This window comes from Chlorocebus sabaeus, chromosome 10, assembly GCF_047675955.1.
Source record: "Chlorocebus sabaeus isolate Y175 chromosome 10, mChlSab1.0.hap1, whole genome shotgun sequence".
In the NCBI taxonomy this organism is placed as follows: Eukaryota; Metazoa; Chordata; class Mammalia; order Primates; family Cercopithecidae; genus Chlorocebus; species Chlorocebus sabaeus.
Window position 1 is genome coordinate 47,001,441 of NC_132913.1, and position 21,771 is coordinate 47,023,211.

At 39.3% G+C, this 21,771-nt stretch overlaps 1 protein-coding gene across 1 annotated transcript in view; it reads right to left on the reverse strand.

Moving 5' to 3' along the window:
* The window catches only part of LY75 (lymphocyte antigen 75), a 99,431-nt gene that overhangs the window by 20,326 nt on the left and 57,334 nt on the right, over positions 1-21,771 (reverse strand). The window contains exons 24-28 of the mRNA XM_038002067.2: positions 19,021-19,150; positions 17,398-17,624; positions 11,957-12,122; positions 10,192-10,359; positions 7,582-7,698 (exon numbers count right to left, since the gene is read on the reverse strand). Coding sequence (XP_037857995.2) covers positions 7,582-7,698; positions 10,192-10,359; positions 11,957-12,122; positions 17,398-17,624; positions 19,021-19,150 — 808 coding nt within the window. The remainder of the gene's footprint in view (positions 1-7,581; positions 7,699-10,191; positions 10,360-11,956; positions 12,123-17,397; positions 17,625-19,020; positions 19,151-21,771) is intronic.

Genomic DNA, 21,771 nt, shown 5'->3' on the forward strand with positions numbered 1-21,771 from the left:
GCATCAACTAACAGGCAAAACAACCAGCTAAAATCATAATGACAGGATCAAATTCACACGTAACAATATTAACCTTAAATGTAAAGGGGTTAAATGCCCTCAGTTAAAAGACACAGACTGGCAAACTGGATAAAGAGTCAAGACCCATCAGTGTGCTGTATTCAGGAGACCCATCTCACAGGCAAAGACACACATAGGCTCAAAATAAAGGGATGGAGGAATATTTACCAAGCAAAGGGAAAGCAAAGAAAAGCTGGAGTTGCAATCCTAATCTCTGATAAAACAGACTTTAAACCAACAAAGATCAAAAGAGATAAAGAAGGCCATTACATAATGGTAAAGGGATCAATGCAGCAAGAAGAGCTAACTATCCTAAATATATATGCACCCTATACAGGAGCACCCAGATTCATAAAGCAAGTTCATAAAGACCTACAAAGAGACTTGGGTTCCCACACAATAATAGTGGGAGACTTTAACACCCCACTGTCAATATTAGACAGATCAACGAGACAGGAAGTTAACGAGGATATTCAGGACTTGAATGCAGCTCTGGACCAAGCAGACCTAATAGCTATCTACAGAACTCTCCACCCCAAATCAATAGAATATACATTCTTCTCAGCACCTCATCACACTTTTTCTAAAATTGACCACATAATTGGAAGTAAAACACTCCTCAGCAAAAGCAAAAAAAAAAAAAAAAAAAAAAAAAAAAAAAAAACAGAAACCATAACAGTCTCTCATACCACAGTGCAATCAAATTAGAACTCAGGATTAAGAAACTCACTCAAAACCACACAACTACATGGCAACTGAACAAACTGCTCCTGAATGACTATGGGGTAAATAACAAAATGAGGGCAGAAATAAAGATGTTGTTTGAAACCAATGAGAATGAAGACACAACGTACCAGAATCTCTGGGACACATTTAAAGCAGTGTACAGAGGGAAATTTATAGCACTAAATGCCCACAAGAGAAAGCAGGAAAGATCTAAAATTAACACTCTAATATCAAAGTTAAAAGAAGTAGAGAAGCAACAGCAAACAAATTCAAAAGCTAGCAGAAGACAAGAAATAACTAAGATCAGAGCAGAACAGAAGGAGACAGAGACACAAAAAACCCTTCAAAAAATCAGTGAATCCAGGAGCTGGTGTTTTGAAAAGATCAACAAAATGGACCACTAGCAAGACTAATAAAGAAGAAAAGAGGGAAGAATCAGATAGACACAATAAAAAATGATACAAGGGATATCACCACTGATGCCACAGAAATACAAACTACCACCAGAGAATACTTATAAATACCTCTACACAAATAAACTAAAAAACCTAGAAAAAATGGATAAATTCCTGGACACATACAGCCTCCCAAGACTAAACCAGGAAGAAGTCGAATCCCTGAATAAACCAATAACAAGTTCTGAAATTGAGGCAGTAATAGCCTACCAACTGAAACAAGTCTACGACCAGGCAGATTCACAGCGGAATTCTACCAGAGGTACAAAGAGGAGCTGGTACCATTCCTTCTGAAACTATTCCAAACAATAGAAAAAGAGGGATTCCTCCCTAACTCATTTTATAAGGCCAGCTTCATCCTAATACCAAAACCTGGCAGAGACACAACAAAAAAAGAAAACTTCAGGACAATATCCCTGATGAGCATCAATGCAAAAATCCTCAACAAAATGCTGCCAAACCGAACCCAGCAGCACATCAAAAAGCTTATCCACCAGGATCAAGTCGGCTTCATACCTGGGATGCAAGGCTGGTTCAACATATGCAAATCAATAAACATAATCCATCACATAAACAGAACCAATGACAAAAATTACATGATTACCTCAATAGTTGCAGAAAAGACCTTTGACAAAACTCAACAGCCCTTCATGCTAAAAACTCTCAATAAACTAGGTATTGATGGAACGTATCTCAAAATAATTAGAGCTGTTCATGACAAGCCCACAGCCAATATCATACTGAATGGGCAAAAACTGGAAGCGTTCCCTTTGAAAACTGGCACAAGATAAGGATGCCCTCTCTCACCACTCCTATTCAACATAGTATTGGAAGTTCTGGCCAGGGTAATCAGGCAAGAGAAAGAAATGAAGGGCATTCAAATAGGGAGAGAGGAAGTCAAATTGTCTCTGTTTGCAGATGACATGATTGTATATTTAGAAAACCCCATCACCTCAGCCCAATATCTCCTTAAGCTGATAAGCAACTTCAGCAAAGTCTCAAGATACAAAATCAATGTGCAAAAATCACAAGCATTCCTGTACACCAATAACAGACAAACAAAGAGCCAAATTGTGAGTGAACTCCCATTCACAGTTGCTATAAAGAGAATAAAATACCTAGGAATCCAACTTACAAGGGATGTGAAGGACCTCTTCAAGGAGAACTACAAACCACTGCTCAAGGAAATAAAAGAGGACACAAACAAATGGAAAAACATTCCATGCTCATGGATAGGAAGAATCAATATCATGAAAATGGCCATACTGCCCAAAGTAATTTATAGATTCAATGCTATCCCCATGAAGCCAGCACTGACTTTCTTCACAGAATTGGAAAAAACTACTTTAAACTTCATATGGAACCAAAAAAGAGCCTGCATAGCCAAGACAACCCTGGGCAAGAAGAACAAAGCTGGAGGCATCATGCTACCTGACTTCAAACTGTACTACAAGGCTTCAGTAACCAAAACATCATGGTACTGGTACCAAAACAGATACATAGACCAATGGAACAGAACAGAGCCCTCAGAAATAACACCACACATCTACAACCATCTGATCTTTGACAAATCTGACACAAACAAGCAATGGGTAAAATATTCCCTATTTAATAAATGGTGTTGGGAAAACTGGCTAGCCGTTCACAGAAAACTGAAACTGGATCCCCCTTCCTTACACCTTATACAAAAATCAACTCAAGATGGATCACAGACTTAAATGTAAGACCTATGACCATAAAAATCCCAGAAGAAAACCTGGGCAACACCATTCAGGACACAGGCATGGGCAAAGGCTAAATGGCTAAAACACCAAAAGCAATGGCAACAAACGCCAAAATTGACAAATGGGATCTAATTAAACTAAAGAGCTTCTGCATAGCAAAAGAAATTATTATCGGAGTGAACAGGCAACATACAAAATGAGAGAAAATTTTTGCAGTCTATCCATCTGACAAAGGGCTAATATCCAGAATCTGCAAGGAACTTCAACAAATTTACAAGAAAAGACAAACAACCCCATCAAAAAGTGGGTGAAGGATATGAACAGACACTTCTCAAGAGAAGACATTTATGCAGCCAACAGACACATGAAAAAATGCTCATCATCACTGGTCATTAGAAAAATGCAAATCAAAACCACAATGAGATACCATCTCATGCCAGTTAGAATGGCAATCATTAAAAAGTCAGGAAACAACAGGTGCTGGAGAGGATGTGGAGAAATAGGAATGCTTTTACACTGTTGGTGGGAGTGTAAATTAGTTCAATCATTGTGGAAGACAGTGTGGCAATTCCTCAAGGATCTAGAACTAGAAATACCATTTGACCCAGCCATCCCATTACTGAGGATATACCCAAAGGATTATAAATCATTCCACTATAAAGATGTATATACACGTATGTTTATTGTGGCACTATTCACAATAGCAAAGACTTGTAACCAACCAAAATGTCCATCAGTGATAGACTGGATAAAGAAATATACACCATGGAATACTATGCAGCCATAAAAATGGATGAGTTCATGTCCTTTGCAGGGACATGGATGAAGCTAGAAACCATCAATCTCAGCAAACTAACACAAGAACAGAAAAGCAAACACCACATGTTCTCACTCATAAGTGGGAGCTGAACAATGAGAACACATGGACACAGGGCCAGGGGGGAACATCACACACTGGGCCTATCGGGGGTTGGGGGGTTGGGGAGGGATAACATCAGGAGAAATACCTAATGTAGGTGACATGTTGATAGATGCAGCAAACCACCATGGCGTGTGTATACCTATGTAACAAAACTGCATGTTCTACACATGTACCCCAAAACTTAAAGTACAATAAAAAAATAAGAAAAAAAAAAAAAAGAAAAACACTTTTGTGGTAGAAGTCAAGTCATGGGAGAAAATATTTGCAAATTATTTATTGGATAAAAGACTTATATCCAGAATATATAAAGAATTCTTACACCTCAACAATAAAAAGACTCAATTTAAAAAATGAGGAAAAAATCTGAATAGGAATTTCTCCAAATGTGATATACAAATATCCAATAAGCACATGAAAAGATGCTTAATATCATTAGCCATTAGGGAAATGAAATTAAAATCCCAGTGAGATGTTTCACACTCACTTGGATGGCTATAATGAAAAACACACAAATGTTGGCATCGATATGGAGAAATCAGTACTCTCATATACTGGGAATGGAAAATGGTGTAGCTGGTTTGGAAAACAACCTGGTAGTTCTTCAAAGGGTTAAACAAAAGATGCAGCAATTCCATTCCTAGGGGTATACCCAAGAGAAAGGGAAACATATGTCCATGCAAAAACTTGTATGTGAATGTTCAGAGAAGCATTATACATAATAACTAAAAATGGTTTAAAATCTAGGTTGTTTTACCTAAATGTCCATCAACTGATACACGGATAAATAAAATGTATTATATCCATAGAATGGAATTTTATTCAGTTATAAAAAGGAATAATGTACTGATACATGCTACAATATGGATAAACCTTGAAATCTTTATGCTAATGGAAAAAGCCAGTCACACGCAAAAAGCACACATTGTATGATCTCATTTATATAAAATGTCCAGAATTTTACATTCAGGCAGTCTGTAGAGAGAGCAAGTAGATCAGTGGTTGCTGAGGACTGGGAGACAGGGAGGGGATGCTAATGGGTATTGTGCTTCTTTTTAGGGTAGTGATGGTTGCAATAAAGCTTAAAAAAAGGGTACTAGGCCTATTACAATTATAAATTGGTATAAAGATTGATGCCATCACTACCTACACATATCCAATGTTGTCCTGGTTATTTCTGGTTTTCACTGATTACCACCTCCCAAGGCAAGACCTCTAAACATCTGCCTGCAGCAATGACATGTTAGAAGCACTGCACACACGATTTGGTTATTGTTTGCTGCTTTGTATCATCTTATGCCTACCAGTTCCTCTTCCCCTCTCCCAAACTTCAAAGTTATCAATTTTCTGACCCATATGATGTGCAATGGTAGATTTCTAAAGTTGCTTTAAGAAAAAGTCACTTTTTTCACTTGGCTTAATGTAGCTCTCAGTTGACACACTGTGGCTTCTCACAGTAATTTCTATTCATGGCCCTGCTATTGAAAAGTCAAAAATGTTTCAAAAAAACAAAATTCTTTATGTAGGTGCCAAATACAATTAAATATTCTATAAGTATATCAACATAACCAAAAACAGTGACTTACAGTGATTTCTATTCATGGCCCTGCTATTGAAAAGCCAAAACTGCTTTAAAAAACAGAATTCCTTGCATAGGGGACAAATAAATTACATATTTTATAAGTATATCAAAATAACCCAAAACAGTACCTTACAGATGTAAATTAAGTCAGTAAGAATGAGATTCAAACCAAATTTGCCACTTGCCTGAAATGTCTTTCTATATGTATTATGTCTGTATATTTTAATAGAAATCGTATTACTCAAACATTTTATAAAAGAAGATAAAACAAGGGAGTCTTCTGATCTAAAAATGCTTTTTCAGAATATATAATACATTTTCAGTTGTTTCTGATAATATAACGTATATCAAAGGGTACAATTTCAGTTTCTGTCCTGGGTATGGTCTCCATTGCTCAATACAAGACCATTGTTTCTTCAGTCACTTTCAGGTGAAGCCTCAGAACTTTCCAGCTAGTTTCTCTCCATTTTAATTCAAGGGTAGTTAAGGGTCATTAGAGAAAAGGCTTGGGCCAACTAAGTCCTACTATGATGAACTTATCCTCACCTGGTAAACCAAGTCTTTACTGCTTGGTAGTTTAATTTTCATTAACCCTTCTGCAAACCATAAACATTTCAGGAAAACAGTGGTAACCCCAGGAAATAGATGGGTTAGAGAGCAAAGGAGAAGCCTATTTTTAAAACAGACAGATCTGAGTAATTTAGTTTCTTTTCCTTCCCTACCCCTGGTTATCATTGTCCTGAGCCCTTTATCAAACCCTTTTTAGAGTAAATGTATGCTTTTGATGCTCTATGGCCATGGAAAGGTTTTCCTAATTCCAAAATGTCTATGATTTTCAGGACATTTCTGAGCATCTTTCTAAATTGGTCTTGTTTCCTCTATACCGGACTCTGTTTTAAAAACATTCATATCAATCATATTTTGAATTCGTGGTATTTAGCCCACATTCCAAATATTCGATCCCATTGCCAGATCATGTATCTCATTTTTCTTTTCTTTTCATTTTTTAATTTTTTGAGACGGAGTCTTTTGAGTCTTGCTCTGTTGCCCTGGCTGGAATGCAGTGGCATGATCTTGGCTCACTGCAACCTCTGCCTCCTGGGTTCAAGTGATTCTCCTGCCTCAGATTCCCAAGTAACTAGGCACATATCACCACACCTGGCTAATTTTTGTATTTTTAGTAGAGACGGTGGCAAACTCCTGACCTCTGGTGATCCACCTGCCTCGGCCTCCCAAAGTGCTGGGATTACAAGCGTGAGGCATTACACCTGGCCATGTGTCTCATTTTTCTAATGCTTATCATATGTGAGCCAATATAACCCAAGTCAGGGTTATAAACCCAAAGGTGCAACACTAATAGAAGAGTGATTCAGTTCTCTGCTCATCTCACATAGTCAGTGGAAACATAAAGTAAGTATTGAAGATTTATATGGGATGGTGATCATTTTTAGTTAGTCTTGAGTTGCTGGATGGAAGAGTGATAAGTCTTGAATTGCTAGAGGAAAGAGTGATAAAAGAAAATTGATATGGTTTGGCTCTGTGTCCTCATCCAAATCTCATGTTGAATTATGATCTTCAGTGTTGGAGGAGGGGCCTGGTGGGAGGTGACTGGATCATGGAGGCAAACTTCCCCCTTGCTGTTCTCGTGATAGTGAGTGAGCTCTCGTGAGATCTGGTTGTTCAAAAGTGTGTAGCACCTCCTCCTTCACTCTCTGTCCTGCTCCATTATAGTAAAATCTGCTTGTTTCCCATTCGCCTCTGACATGATTGTAAGTTTCCTGAGGCTGCCCAGCCATGCTTTCTGTACAGCCTGTGGAACTGTGACTCAAAACTCTTTTCTTCATAAATTACCTAGTTTCAGGTAGTTCTTTATAGGAGTGTGGGAACAAACTAATTCAGAAAATTATTTTCTGCCATTTAACTTTAAACTCTAAAGGTATGTTAACGGCAGAGCAGAGACACAAAAACTGTCTTGGTATTTATGTAAGTTATGTTAAGTATGTCATTATACTTTCATGTATTGATAGACATGTACTTTGAAGAACTACGGCTTGATAATTATGTTATAATGAAGCACAAAAACAAATAGAGAAAACTGGCAGATTTACAACTTACTTTCATAAGTTATTCCCAACGTGACCCATGAAGCCATATAATTGAAGTACAGAAGTTGTTCAAGAACAAAGTTATTCTCCTTTTCATCTCGAATACTCAGAATTTGTGATTTTGGATCTGTTAAATAAAAAATAGTCAATAATTTTAATAATTACTTATCTAGAACACTTTGATAGGTTTAAAACATTTTAATTCTCACTTTAATATACTTCAAACTTAAACAATATCGGACAATTAGAAAGATACATAAAATAAAATTATGCCATTGTACTAACAGGTTAAGGAGTTTTCAAATGTTTGATGTTAAATTTGGTCTTATGGTATAATAGAAAACTAGTAGCTGAGTAGAGAATTTAAAACATTGATTCACTTCACATTCCCCTATTTAAAGGTGATTTTCAGTTGGTATAAATCACCCATAGTAATGATAGACTGTCAAAGATTACTCTATAATAATTAAAACCTCTTAGATGAACTATAACAGGGGTCCCCAACCCCCGGGCCACAGATTGGTACTGTTAGGAACCAGGCCTGTTAGCAACTGGGCCGTACAGCAGGAGGTGGGCAGCAGGCAAGCGAGCATCACCACTTGAGTTCTGCCTCCTGTTAGAGCAGAGTGGCATTAGATTGACAGAGGAGCGCAAACTGTCTTGTGAACTATGCATGCGAGGGATCTAGCTTGCACACTCCTTATGAGAATCTAACTAAGGTCTGATGATCTGAGGTGGAACAGTTTCATCCTGAAACCATCCACCCCTCCCTGGCAGTGCCAAAAAGGTTGGGGACTGCTGACCTATATGACAGATCTTCCTTTTCCTTAGTTATCAGTATGAGGGTTAAAAGGCTTAATATTTCCCAAAGGGTCTTCTTCACAAAATTAACAAGGAGGTTCCAGAAAAGATCTACATGGATTTTTAAAAAAGTTTGCAAACATTGGTTTAAACAAAGTTAAACTCATTTATTTATGCCAGTATTTCTTAAGGTATATGTTAATGTACATTTGTTAATGTCCAACAGGAAGCTATGGTGTCTAGTGTTTCTCAATCTTTTTCTTTTTGTTGGTTATTTTTTTCAACCTTATTCTAAGGATTTTTTGCAGAACATCTCTCAAGACTAATGTTATATAGAGCATGCTTTGGGAAATAATGGTTTGATATTTTCTATAGCAACTTTCACTAAGTTCATTGTTCCATTGGTTCCAACAGTTCCATCATTCGGAAGTCACAAATCCTTAGTGGATCTCATAGGAATTATCTGAAGACTCTTGAGAGCTGAAAGTGTGAAATGTGCACATCTTTAAGCTTAGCTGCTGCTTTGTGGTGTGTCTAAGCTTTTGACTGCTCCAACTAACCTATTTTCACTTCCTCTCTTGTGTGCCATTTCTTTCCCCCTTCCTTTTTTTTGGAGATAGGGTCTCCTGTCATCCAGGCTGGAGTGCAGATGGTGCAATCACAGCTCACTGCAGCTTCAACCTCTTGGGCTCAATCATCCTCCCTCCTTAGCCTCCCAAGTAGCTAGAACTACAGGCATGTGCCATCATGCTTTTAATTTTTTGCAGACAAAAAGTCTCACTATGTTGCCCAGGCTGATCTTGAATGCCTGGCATCAAACAATCCTCCCACTTCAGCCTCCCAAAGAATTCGGATTACAGGCATGAGCCAATGTGCCTAGCCCATTTCTTTTCCTTTTAAAGGAGAACCCACCTTCCTTACAAACATAGACTAGTTCTTGAATGGATGAGTAAAGAAAGGAGTTATGCCTATACTTTCCATTTTAACTAACACAAATTTTAATACTTTGTCACTGATAATGTAGATATTAGGAGATGAATATTTTTGACATCTAGTTACTAGTGCTAATTAGAAATATTTATAGGCCGGGTGCGGTGGCTCACGCCTGTAATCCCAGCACTTTGGGAGGCCTAGATGGGCGGATCACGAGGTCAGGAGATCGAGACCATCCTGGCTAACATGGTGAAACCCCGTCTCTACTGAAAAATACAAAAAACTAGCCGGGCGAGGTGGCGGGTGCCTGTAGTCCCAGCTACTCGGGAGGCTGAGGCAGGAGAATGGCATGAACCCGGGTGGCGGAGCTTGCAGTGAGCTGAGATCCGGCCACTGCACTCCAGCCTGGGCGACAGAGCGAGACTCCGTCTCAAAAAAAAAAAAAAAAAAAAAAGAAATATTTATAACACAGAAAATATTTTTTTAATTAGCAAAATACAATAAGTAATGACAGTATAATATACTTGATATGGTTTGGCTGTGTCCCCATCCAAATCTCATGTTGAATTGCAGCTCCCATAATCCCCAAGTGTCATGGGAGGGACCCGGCGAACTGAATCATGAGGGTGGGTCTTTCCCGTGCTGTTCTCGTGACAGTAAGTCTCACGAGATCTGATGGTTTTATAAAGGGCAGTTCCCCTGCACATGCTCTCTTGCCTGCTGCCATATAAACATACCTTTGCTTCTCCTTTGCCTTCTGCCATGATTGTGAGGCCTCTCCAGCCATGTGGAACTGTGAGGCCATTAAACCTCTTTTTCTTTATTAATTACCCAGTCTCGGGTATGTCCTTATAGCAATGTGAGAATGGACTAATATAATACTTACTCAGTTTCTGGCATTTAGAATGAACTTCATCCAGTGTTGTTGCCATATGCCTATTCTTTGTTATTATGAAATTGTAGCAACAGTTCTGAAATGGTATCCATGGAGTATTTAGAACAGGAGATGGACATTTAACACTGTCAACTGGTTTGACCTCTTTTTCAGTCTCATCTAGAAAAAGAGTTAATGGTAAGAATTCTAATTTGAGATATAAATGTTAAATCCTGTTTGCAGTCATTAGGCTTGATTTGAGGAAATATTCAGGAAGCCAAGAAGTAATATCCTAGTGAAGCCTGTCTCTGTTTATACTCAGATACAGCACACAAAAGCCAGCTTTCTATAGGAAGGAAATTACTTGACACAATTTTCTTACCCCTGCTGTGGCGTGGAAGAATGTAAAAAGTGAGGTGCTATTAGGTTAAATGCAATTTCTGTCTTCCTGCATTACCAAATGTCAAGTACAAGGGACCACCCCTAGAGATACTGTACAAACACATTCATTATTAAAAGTCACCTAACTATAACTTTGAGAATTTGTTTTCAAGTTTCTGTCTACTGATACTATTAATTTTAAAGGAACATTTAAATGAAACACTTGATGTTCTAAATAAGTTATTGCTTTAACCAAGTCAAACAGAAATAATATTTAAAATCTGACATCTACAGTAGCTGATTATGACCTTTTTCCATTTTCTGAAAAGGCCATACATTCACAAAGATACAAATATAAACATATTCCACTCAAATAAATTAAACTGATTTAATACGTGGCAGAGATCACTCAGTATCTCTCCTGGATCACAATAAGTCCCTCTGTCCATGAAGCAGTGTCTTCTTTCTACCACAAACCCACAAATGTGACCTTGACAGTTGTAAAAGCACTTTCCTCTGACTGGGCTAGAGATGGCACACCTGACTCAGGCTAAGTCCATGAGATTTTCTCTAAGGATTTACAAAGTGAAATTTAGAAATTGTCTCAACTCATCTCCAGTTATAGGTTCAGCTCTATCCCCGTTTTGCGGATCCTGAATTTCCCCTTATTTTAAGCTAGCTTGAGATGGTTGCTGTTACAACCAACTGAACCTTTTTTTTTTTTTTTTTTGGAGACAGAGTCTCATTCTGTCGCCCAGGCTGGAGTGCAGTGGTATGATCTCGGCTCACTGCAACCTCTGCCCCTCTAGGTTTAAGCAATTCTCTGCCTCAGCCTCTAGAACGGCTGGGATTGCAGGTGTGTGCCACCATGCCTGGCTAATTTTTTGTATTTTTAGTAGAGAGGGGGTTGCACCATCTTGGCCAGGCTGGTCTTGAACTCCTGACCTCATGATCCACTCACCTCGGCCTCCCAAAGTCCTGGGATTACAGGTGTGAGCCACCGCACCTGGCCACAACCAACTGAATCTTAAGAGTGACTCATAAAAATCATGTTAGTTGTGATGTTATGAATCATAAAAGAATTCTCACAAGTGTAAGCTTTCTACAAGTATAAATATATGCAGAAAGAGGTAGAGTAACAATGGGACTTTAAAGTGTTAATCCCCATTGTCAGCTGACGTAAAAATAAAACATACCTAAAATAACCCATTAATAATAATATATTTAATATAGAATTCTGCTTGAATACAAATTTTCATAAATGTTCCTATAAAAAGACATGACTATAATTTCTTCACAATTCCAAAACCAGATTTTACAAAACCACTCCTCAGAAATTTTGCCACTTATGAGACTGTTAATAATTTAAGAATTAAAATATCTGAAATTCACATACTTCCTGAATAGTAGCAAATAGCACCTGGTTGATTGTCATTACAATCAGCTGTTTTCCAGAATCCATCAGTGTCTAATATTACACAGTCTTCAAGTTGCCCATTAGTTTCAGCCCAGCGACTAAAATGAAGACGTTTCCCATCTGACCAACCAAAGTTGAGTTCATCCTGTAAGGAGCAGAAATACATTTCAAGTGGCAATATTCATGTTATCCCTTTGTATTATTTTGACTCCCATGGTCAATCTAATGATTTTTATTTTTTTTTATATTTAACACACATTTACACATTAACACACATTAACACATTAACACACATTTACTACATGACAAACATTGTTCTAAATGCTTTATAAATATTGGCTTACTTAATCCTTGTAACAACCATATAAGGGAGGTGCTATTATTATCTCCATTTTAAAGATGAGGAAACTAAAGGTATGCAACTTTGCAAAGTCCCACGAATACAAACCACACTGCTGGGCCTCTCTTCCGGGCTTTCAATCCCTAGAGTCTATGTCCTAACCATTATGCTATGCTGTCTCACACATAATTGGATCCACTGGTTATCAGAAATCAGAAAACTAAAATGGGATGAGGATCACTATCGGCACTGATTAGATCAGAGACAACCTGGTGTAGTGGAAAGAATATGGGCTACAGTGCTAAGCCCATGTGGTTTTGAATCCTGATTCAGTCACTTACTAGCTTTTGTGTGCCACGTCTCCAAATTTCCATCCCCCATCAATGAAACCAGTGTGACACTTAACTTCGTGGGGCTGGAATTAATGGGATAATGTGTAAAGCCTGCAACTCAGGGGCTAGCTGGCACACAGAGAGCTGGTGGTTCCCTTCCTCTGAAGTCCTCAGGCACTGTGGATCTCACGCCGCTGTTTTCACACTTGTTGGGGAGAGAAGCTTCTTCATTCACTAGATTCTGTTGTGTGCTAGAAGTCTGTGAACATCTGCCTTTACACCCTGCCAAGGTCCTGACCACCCATCTAGGTACAGGAGATGGACTGTGGGGTACAGGCCTGTCTGAGCTTCCCCATGGTGCTGCCAGAGCACCAGGCCTTACATACCCACTGCTGAGTCTGGTGCTGGCCTAACAGACCCACTGAGCTAAGCTTTCCTGAGTCCCAAGACAATCTACATCACTAGTTTATTTGAAATACTGAATGAAGCCACACTTAGTGAACCATAAACAGCAACACAGTCAAGCTTCAACACCACTGGCTGCTTCATTCTGAAATGTTCATGACCAGAGTTCCAGCTGTAATCCTAGCCCCTAACCCTAACCCAGTCAGGGCCTAAGCCACTGTGGCCTCCGGTGTGGAGGCTGCGCGACTTTGCCTGCACTCATCCGTACTGCCCTGCATTTCTTCCCCTTTGAGGCACTCCCCACCTAACCCTGTCCCTGATCCTTTGGAATTTCCATTCCATCTAAATAAATCATCCCACACCTTTTATCTTTTCATTGAATACAAAATATGAAGACTATAAACATCTTTTCACTAAATTCTTGATCTTAATTGATCTTAATTTAACTCTGGCTAGAACGCTCACACATTGTTGGTGGGATTATAAATTAGTTCAGCCCCTGTGGAAAGTAGTTTGGAGATTTCCCAAAGAACAAAAATAGAATTACCATTCAACCCAGCAATCCCATTACTGGGTATACACCCAAAGGAAAAGAAATCGTTCTGCCAAAAGACACCTGGGCTCAAATGTTTATTACAGCACTATTCACAACAGCAAAGACATGGAATCAATCTAGATGCCCATCAACAGTGGATTGGATCAAGAAAATGTAGCATACATACATGATGGCATACTGTGCAGCCATAAAAAAGAACAAAATCATGTCCTTTACAGCAACATGGATGTAGCTGGAGGACATTATCCTAAGTGAATTAATGCAGGAACAGAAAACCAAATACCACATGTTCTCACTTATATAAGTGGGAGCTAAATATTGGGTACACATGGACGTAAAGATGGGAATGATAGTGTCTGGGGACTCCAAAAGTGGGGAGGGAGTGGAGCAAGGGTTGAAAAACTACCTATTGGGTACTGTGTTCACTATTTGGGTGACAGGTTCAACTGAAGCCCAAGCCTTGGCATCCCACGGTGTATGTATTGTAACAAACCTGCACATGTATCCCCTGAATCTTAAATAAATACATAAATCTGGCTTTTCCAAGGGAATAATCTCCTTTCAGCACCCACGGGAAGGCTATTTGATATTCTATTCTCAGATACCACAGGGGCTGTGAGGAAGGAGTAGTGGATATTTTTTATCTCCTTTTATTTCCTTTGAGGATTATTCCCTTTGTATCACTGCAAACTCCCCATGACATTCACTGAGGACTTGGTCACCCTGCTCCTCCCTGACATTCACTAAGATGTCCCAATTCTTGCTGTCCTCCTGGCCCTACCATTAACTTGGGATGCCTGTGTTCATGTTTCCAAGCCTTCTTGACTTCTTTTAATTCTATATATTTTTACTTCTTCAAGCTGGGTACTTGAGTGACCCACTGCATGGCCACACTCTGCACTTTACATAACCCAGAGCTGCCTCCCCTCAGTCACTGTAAAGGCCAACATCATTTCCTGCATGAATTTATAGAAAAATAACTGCTCTCCCTTTCTCCAGCTGCTTGTGTCCTCCCCAGCCTTCCACACAGTGTCTTCTACTTAAATGAAGTCTTATATTGTTACTACTCTGTTTAAAATCTTTCAGTATCTTATCATTGCTTTCAATGTAAAGTATTTATTAACATCCTGTCATTTTCAAAGAATTAAGGCAGCTATTAGGATATATAGTTAAACAGCTACACAGAATATGTTAAAATTAAGGGTGAAAGAGAAAAGAGAACCATAGGTAAAGGTTGGAAATAGGATAAGAAGTAAGACCCAAATCATTAAGTTGGGGGGAGTTACAAAATAGTCTGACTCCAGCTATCTAAAAAATAAATAGGTACACATAAAAAAATAACTTGAAAGATCCATACCAAAATATTGAATCATGTTTATTTTTAGGTACTGGGATTACAGGTGACTTTAATTTTGTTATTTTAATTTACTGACAAATTTTCGACATTGCAATATTGTTTTTGTCTCAAAAGATTTGGGGTGACTGAAACTAGGAAATGTAATCACTCATTGCTTCCTCACAACAGACACAATGACGCATTTCACAGAATTTCCAACACTGAAGATAAAGCAAGTAAAGCAATGCTATGAAACAGTTGAGACTGTGAGGACTGGGTAAGCAGCCTTCCAATCTCCTGGCTTGATCTGGGTTAATTTAATTTAATTATTAATTTAATTAATTAATTTATTTAGAGATGGAGTCTCACTCTGTCGCCAGGCTGGAATGCAATGGTGCAATCTCGGCTCACTGCAACCTCCACCTCCCAGGTTCAAGTGATTCTCCTGCCTCAGCCTTCTGAGTAGCTGGGATTACAGACACTTGCCATAATACCCAGCTAATTTTTGTATTTTTAGTAGAGACAGGGATTCACCATGTTGGCCAGACTGGTCTCAAACTCCTGACCTCAAGTGATCCACCCGCTTCAGCCTCCCAAAGTGCTGGGATTACAGTCATGAGTCACCATGCCCGGCCGAACTGGATTAACTTTAGAATACCCTGTGACTCAGAGAGACTATTCTTTAAGCTATTCCCAAATGCTACTTTTAATTGAGCTTCTGATAACAATTCTTGTTTTTCCAACCATTCTTCAATTCAATTCTGAGTCTTCAATCACATTTTTTCCATGCAGCCCTAGATATACAGCCCTGGTATACTTTGGGATATACCATGGCTGAGAAAAGAGGTGGCCTATAATGCCAACAGGAATACCACAGCTTTATTTTAAAATCCCTTATTTAATTATAGCCAAAACTTCAGCTGTGTAACGATTCCAGTTTGTGCTACATGTGCAGAGGTGAGTGATGGGAATTAATAGGAGACTAGCATCCTTTTTTTTTTTTTTTTTTTTTTTTTTTTTGAGAGAGTCTTGCTCTGTAGCCCAGGCTGGAGTGCAGTGGTGCGATCTCGGCTCACTGCAACTTCTGCCTCCTAGGTCCCGGTTCAAGTAATTCTCCTGCCTTGAGACTAGCATTCTTTGTTGGGCTATGAAATGAATGAGAAGTGCCTGAGACATCTATCTAGGATCAGCACTTAAGATGGAGGAAAACATTATTCAACTTCCTTTTCGGAGTTGCTTAATTTTACTTTGCTGAATTTTTTCTTCTTAGAGACTGGGGTCTTGCTATGTAGTCCAGGCTGGATTTGAACTCCTGGGCTCAAGTGATCCTCTTGCATCCAGAGTAACTGGGACTACAGGTGTGCACCATGGTGCCCAGCAGTGCTGCTGATGTTGAAAGAGATGGAAGCTGGGATTAGAGGTTTCACGCCTCAAATCCCAACACTTTGGGAGGCTGGGGTGGGTGAATCACTTGAGGTAAAGAGTTCAAGACCAGCCTTGCCAACATGGTGAAACCCCATCTCTACTAAAAATACAAAAATTAGCTGGACATGTTGGTGCATGCCTGTAATCCCAGCTACTGAGGAGGCCGAAGCATAAGAATCACTTGAACCTTGGAGGTGAAGATTGAAGTAAGCTGAGATTGCACCACTGCACTCCAGTCTGGGTGACAGAACAAGAACCTGTCTCCAAAAAAAAAAAAAAAAAAAAAAAAGAAAAGATAAAGAAAAAGAAAAAAAGTGAAAGGGATGGAAAGGACTCTTTAAAACTATCCATAGTACTTCCACACACCCAACCACATCTGATTTTTAAATTCTTCTCTTATCTTTTCATTGGCTGAAGAGATATGGCAGCTTCAGATTCTAGCTCAGTCTTTGATTAGAATTAATAAAAAGAAGTGCTCAAATATATATATATATCTCCACTAGAACCTTTTCCTCATTTAAACAATGAAGTACTAGATCTTTCAATGGTGGAAAGATAATTGTCTCTAAAAAACACATATTGCTGCTAGGTGCCATGGCTCATGCTGGTAATCCCAGCACTTTGGGAGGCTGAGGTGGGCAGACTGCTTGAGTCTAGGCCTTTGAGACCAGCTTGGGCAATATGGCAAAACCCTGTCTTTACAAAAAATACAAAAATTATCCAGGTATGGTGGTGTGTACCTGCAGTCCCAGCTACTCAGGAGGCTGAGGTGGGAGGATCGCTTGAGCCTGGGAGGTCAAGGCTGTAGTGACGTGTGATCGCACCACTGTACTCTAGCCTGGGCGACAGTGTGAGTGAGCTCTTGTCTCAAAACAAAATAAAAAAAACCTGACATATTCCATGAAATTTACTGGAGTAAGATTTTCAGGTCTCCTGTTTGTTTTAGTCTGCTATGAGAGATGCTATGCACAATAAAAAATGTCGTTTTCCATCTCCCAGTCCTGGCAGCTGGGACTGAAAACTTACATCTTGACTGAAGAGTCCGATCCACAAGGAAGAGTTGTGAAGGAGCGCCTGCACGCTGAGGAACGCCTGTTGGTAAGGGTCCGTGATGCTCACCAGCTGCATATTATTTTTCAGACATTCCTTTTGAGCGCCGTGCCAAGTCAGAGTCTTTGGGATTATTTTGTACAGATTATTTAGGTATTTTACAGTTTCTGAAGCATTCTGCAAGGTCTGTCTGCCTTTAACTTCTGCATGTAAAAGAAAACAACAACAACAAACCCTTCCCCACACTCTGCAAGTTATGGGACATTTCTTTCACATTTCTCCCCATACGAATCTACTTTAGATATTATTTACCTATTTATTTTATATTTTGGGTGAGAGAATTAGGTATGTCTTGCTGTATATCTTAAGTAAAATGTGTGAGCTGCAACGTTTATTTTCTAAAATCAGAACAAAATTCTTTTTTTTTTTTTTTTTTTGAGACGGAGTCTCGCTCTGTCGCCCAGGCTGGAGTGCAGTGGTAGGATCTCAGCTCCCTGCAAGCTCCGCCTCCCGGGTTTACGCCATTCAGAACAAAATTCTGTTTCGTTTGTCTGACTTACAAAAGAGAAAATCTGCAAATAAACGTAACCTGATCATGTCGTGTTGGTGCTAAATACCTCTTTTGTTTGAACTACTTCAACAAGGAAGTAAATGTATTAAGATATCCTCTTACAAAGTTTTCACCTGGGAGAGCTAGCATGGAGAAATGGAAGAAACCATCCAGAGAGGAGGTATTTGAACTATTGCTTTATAGTAGTACTTTGCTAATAAAGGAGTTAGTTCAAAACATGGAAAAAATGGGTAAAGATTAATTTAGCAAAAAAAATTCCACCAAAGCACATGAAATATCTACTTACAGTTCTCATTACATGACAAAATTTTTTCTTGATCGTTTCTTAAAAACACATTGTGATCAATGAAAAATAATGTAATACTTTTTAAAAAATATATTTTTCAAAATATGGATGATTTCTACTGTTAAGTATGCATTCTACTTTTATTTGGATTATGGAAAGGCACAGTGATCTTTTTATAATGTTTCAAATCCCCACTTGTTTATTTTTTAATGCTAAATTTAACAGTGAATACTATTAGTGGACTTAAAGCTCAATACTGCACTCAATTAAAAATATGAAGTTTTTTCTTCTCCTTTTCCCATAATAAAATGTAAAATCTGAAAAATGCCAGAGTAGAAAAAAGAACAAAATTCAATTACTATCATGGGATAACTCCTATTAACAAATTCCATCAGATACAATTAATTAATTAAATTATAGCAATGATCCTTTAAAAAAATCACATCCCATTTGATAAACTCTGACTCGCTAAGCCAATATGGATTTAGCCATGCTGAAATTTTAAGCCATATGATTATAAATTAATATAAATTCATTTATAGTATTAAAAAAGTTTTTCAGCTTTTATTTTAGATACAAGGGGTACATGCGTAGGATTGTTAAATGGTGTATTAGACCCAGGTGGTAAGCACAGTACCCAATAGGTAATTTTTCAACCCACGTTCCCCTCCCTCCCTATAGTAAATGACTGTATATATCTAATAGCATAAAGTACCATAGTTATCTAGATAATGATTGTTACCTGAATATTTCTGACAGAGAGACACAAAGTGGCGTTCACTGCAGGATGTAAAATTCCACGTCCCAATAAACGGTGATTTTTGGAGGTTGAGAATTAGGGCACAGTGGTAGTGAGACTCTTCCTCAAATAACTAAACGAAAAGGTAAATACATAGATACAATCATGTAACAATGGTCTGGAGATCCTAGCAAGAAAAGTTTAGATTCTAGATTGAATTTGTCCCCCTATAAAAGAATTCCATGAAGGACCTAACCATGACATTTCTTAGAAAATCTTAATAAACTTTCAAAGCATGGATAAAGGGCAATTAACTTTATAAACAACAAAATAGTGGCAATATTGATAAACATATTTTTAAAACAGATAAACTGTTAGAAATAAAACAAAACACCTCCAGTCACATTTAACACTCAACTACAGTGTAAGTAAGCAAAACATAATGATTCAACTTATTAGATTTTTACAAACTTTTTGTAACAATAAGCTGCGTACCACATAACAGAATATACCTTAAAGCTTTGATCCTATACTAGTCACTATAAAAATCTCCATATATTAAAACAAAAGTATCTAGATTTCATTTTCTGATCGCAATCAATAATATTAGATATGGAGGGGGCGGAGCAAGATGGCTGAATAGGAACAGCTCCAGTCTCCAACTCCCAGCGCGAGCGACACAGAAGACCGGCGATTTCTGCATTTTCAACTGAGGTACTGGGTTCATCTCACTGGGGAGTGCCAGACAATCGGTGCTGGTCAGCTGCTGCAGCCCGACCAGCGAGAGCTGAAGCAGGGCGAGGCACTGCCTCACCTGGAAAGCGCAAGGGGGAAGGGAATCCCTTTTCCTAGCCAGGGGAACTGAGACACACAACACCTGGAAAATCGGGTAACTCCCACCCCAATACTGCGCTTTAAGCAGACAGGCACACCAGGAGATCATATCCCACACCTGGCCAGGAGTGTCCCACACCCACGGAGCCTCCCTCATTGCTAGCACAGCAGTCTGTGATCTACCGGCAAGGCAGCAGCGAGGCTGGGGGAGGGGCGCCCGCCATTGCTGAGGCTTAAGTAGGTAAACAAAGCTGCTGGGAAGCTCCAACTGGGTGGAGCTCACAGCAGCTCAAGGAAACCTGCCTGTCTCTGTAGACTCCACCTCTGGGGACAGGGCACAGTAAATAATAACAAACGCAGCAGCTCTGCAGACGCAAACGACTCTGTCTGACAGCTTTGAAGAGAGCAGTGGATCTCCCAACACGGAGGTTGAGATCTGAGAAGGGACAGACTCCCTGCTCAAGTGGGTCCCTGACCCCTGAGTAGCCTAACTGGGAGACATCCCCCACTAGGGGCAGTCTGACACCCCACACCTCACAGGGTGGAGTACACCCCTGAGAGGAAGCTTCCAAAGCAAGAATCAGACAGGTACACTGGCTGTTCAGAAATATTCTATCTTCTGCAGCCTCTGCTGCTGATACCCAGGCAAACAGGGTCTGGAGTGGACCTCAAGCAATCTCCTACAGCTACAACCTACAGCTGAGGATCCTGACTGTTAGAAGGAAAGCTATCAAACAGGAAGGACACCTACACCAAAACCCCATCAGTACATCACCATCATCAAAGACCAGAGGCAGATAAAACCACAAAGATGGGGAAAAAGCAGGGCAGAAAAGCTGGAAATTCAAAAAATAAGAGCGCATCTCCCCCGGCAAAGGAGCGCAGCTCATCGCCAGCAACGGATCAAAGCTGGACGGAGAATGACTTTGACGAGATGAGAGAAGAAGGCTTCAGTCCATCAAATTTCTCAGAGCTAAAGGAGGAATTACGTACCCAGCGCAAAGAAACTAAAAATCTTGAAAAAAAAGTGGAAGAATTGATGGCTAGAGTAATTAATGCAGAGAAGCTCACAAACGAAATGAAAGAGACGAAAACCATGGCACGAGAAATACATGACAAATGCACAACCTTCAGTAACCATCTCGATCAACTGGAAGAAAGAATGTCAGCGATGGAGGATCAAATGAATGAAATGAAGCGAGAAGAGAAACCAAAAGAAAAAAGAAGAAAAAGAAATGAACAAAGCCTGCAAGAAGTATGGGATTATGTAAAAAGACCAAATCTACGTCTGATTGGGGTGCCTGAAAGTGAGGGGGAAAATGGAACCAAGTTGGAAAACACTCTTCAGGATATCATCCAGGAGAACTTCCCCAACCTAGTAGGGCAGGCCAACATTCAAATCCAGGAAATACAGAGAACGCCACAAAGATACTCCTCGAGAAGAGCAACTCCAAGACACATAATTGCCAGATTCACCAAAGTTGAAATGAAGGAAAAAATCTTAAGGGCAGCCAGAGAGAAAGGTCGGGTTACCCACAAAGGGAAGCCCATCAGACTAACAGCAGATCTCTCGGCAGAAACTCTTCAAGCCAGAAGAGAGTGGGGGCCAATATTCAACATTCTTAAAGAAAAGAATTTTAAACCCAGAATTTTATATCCAGCCAAACTAAGTTTCATAAGTGAAGGAGAAATAAAATCCTTTACAGATAAGCAAATGCTTAGAGATTTTGTCACCACTAGGCCTGCCTTACAAGAGACCCTGAAGGAAGCACTAAACATGGAAAGGAACAACCGGTACCAGCCATTGCAAAAACATGCCAAAATGTAAAGACCATCAAGGCTAGGAAGAAACTGCATCAACTAACGAGCAAAATAACCAGTTAATATCATAATGGCAGGATCAAGTTCACACATAACAAT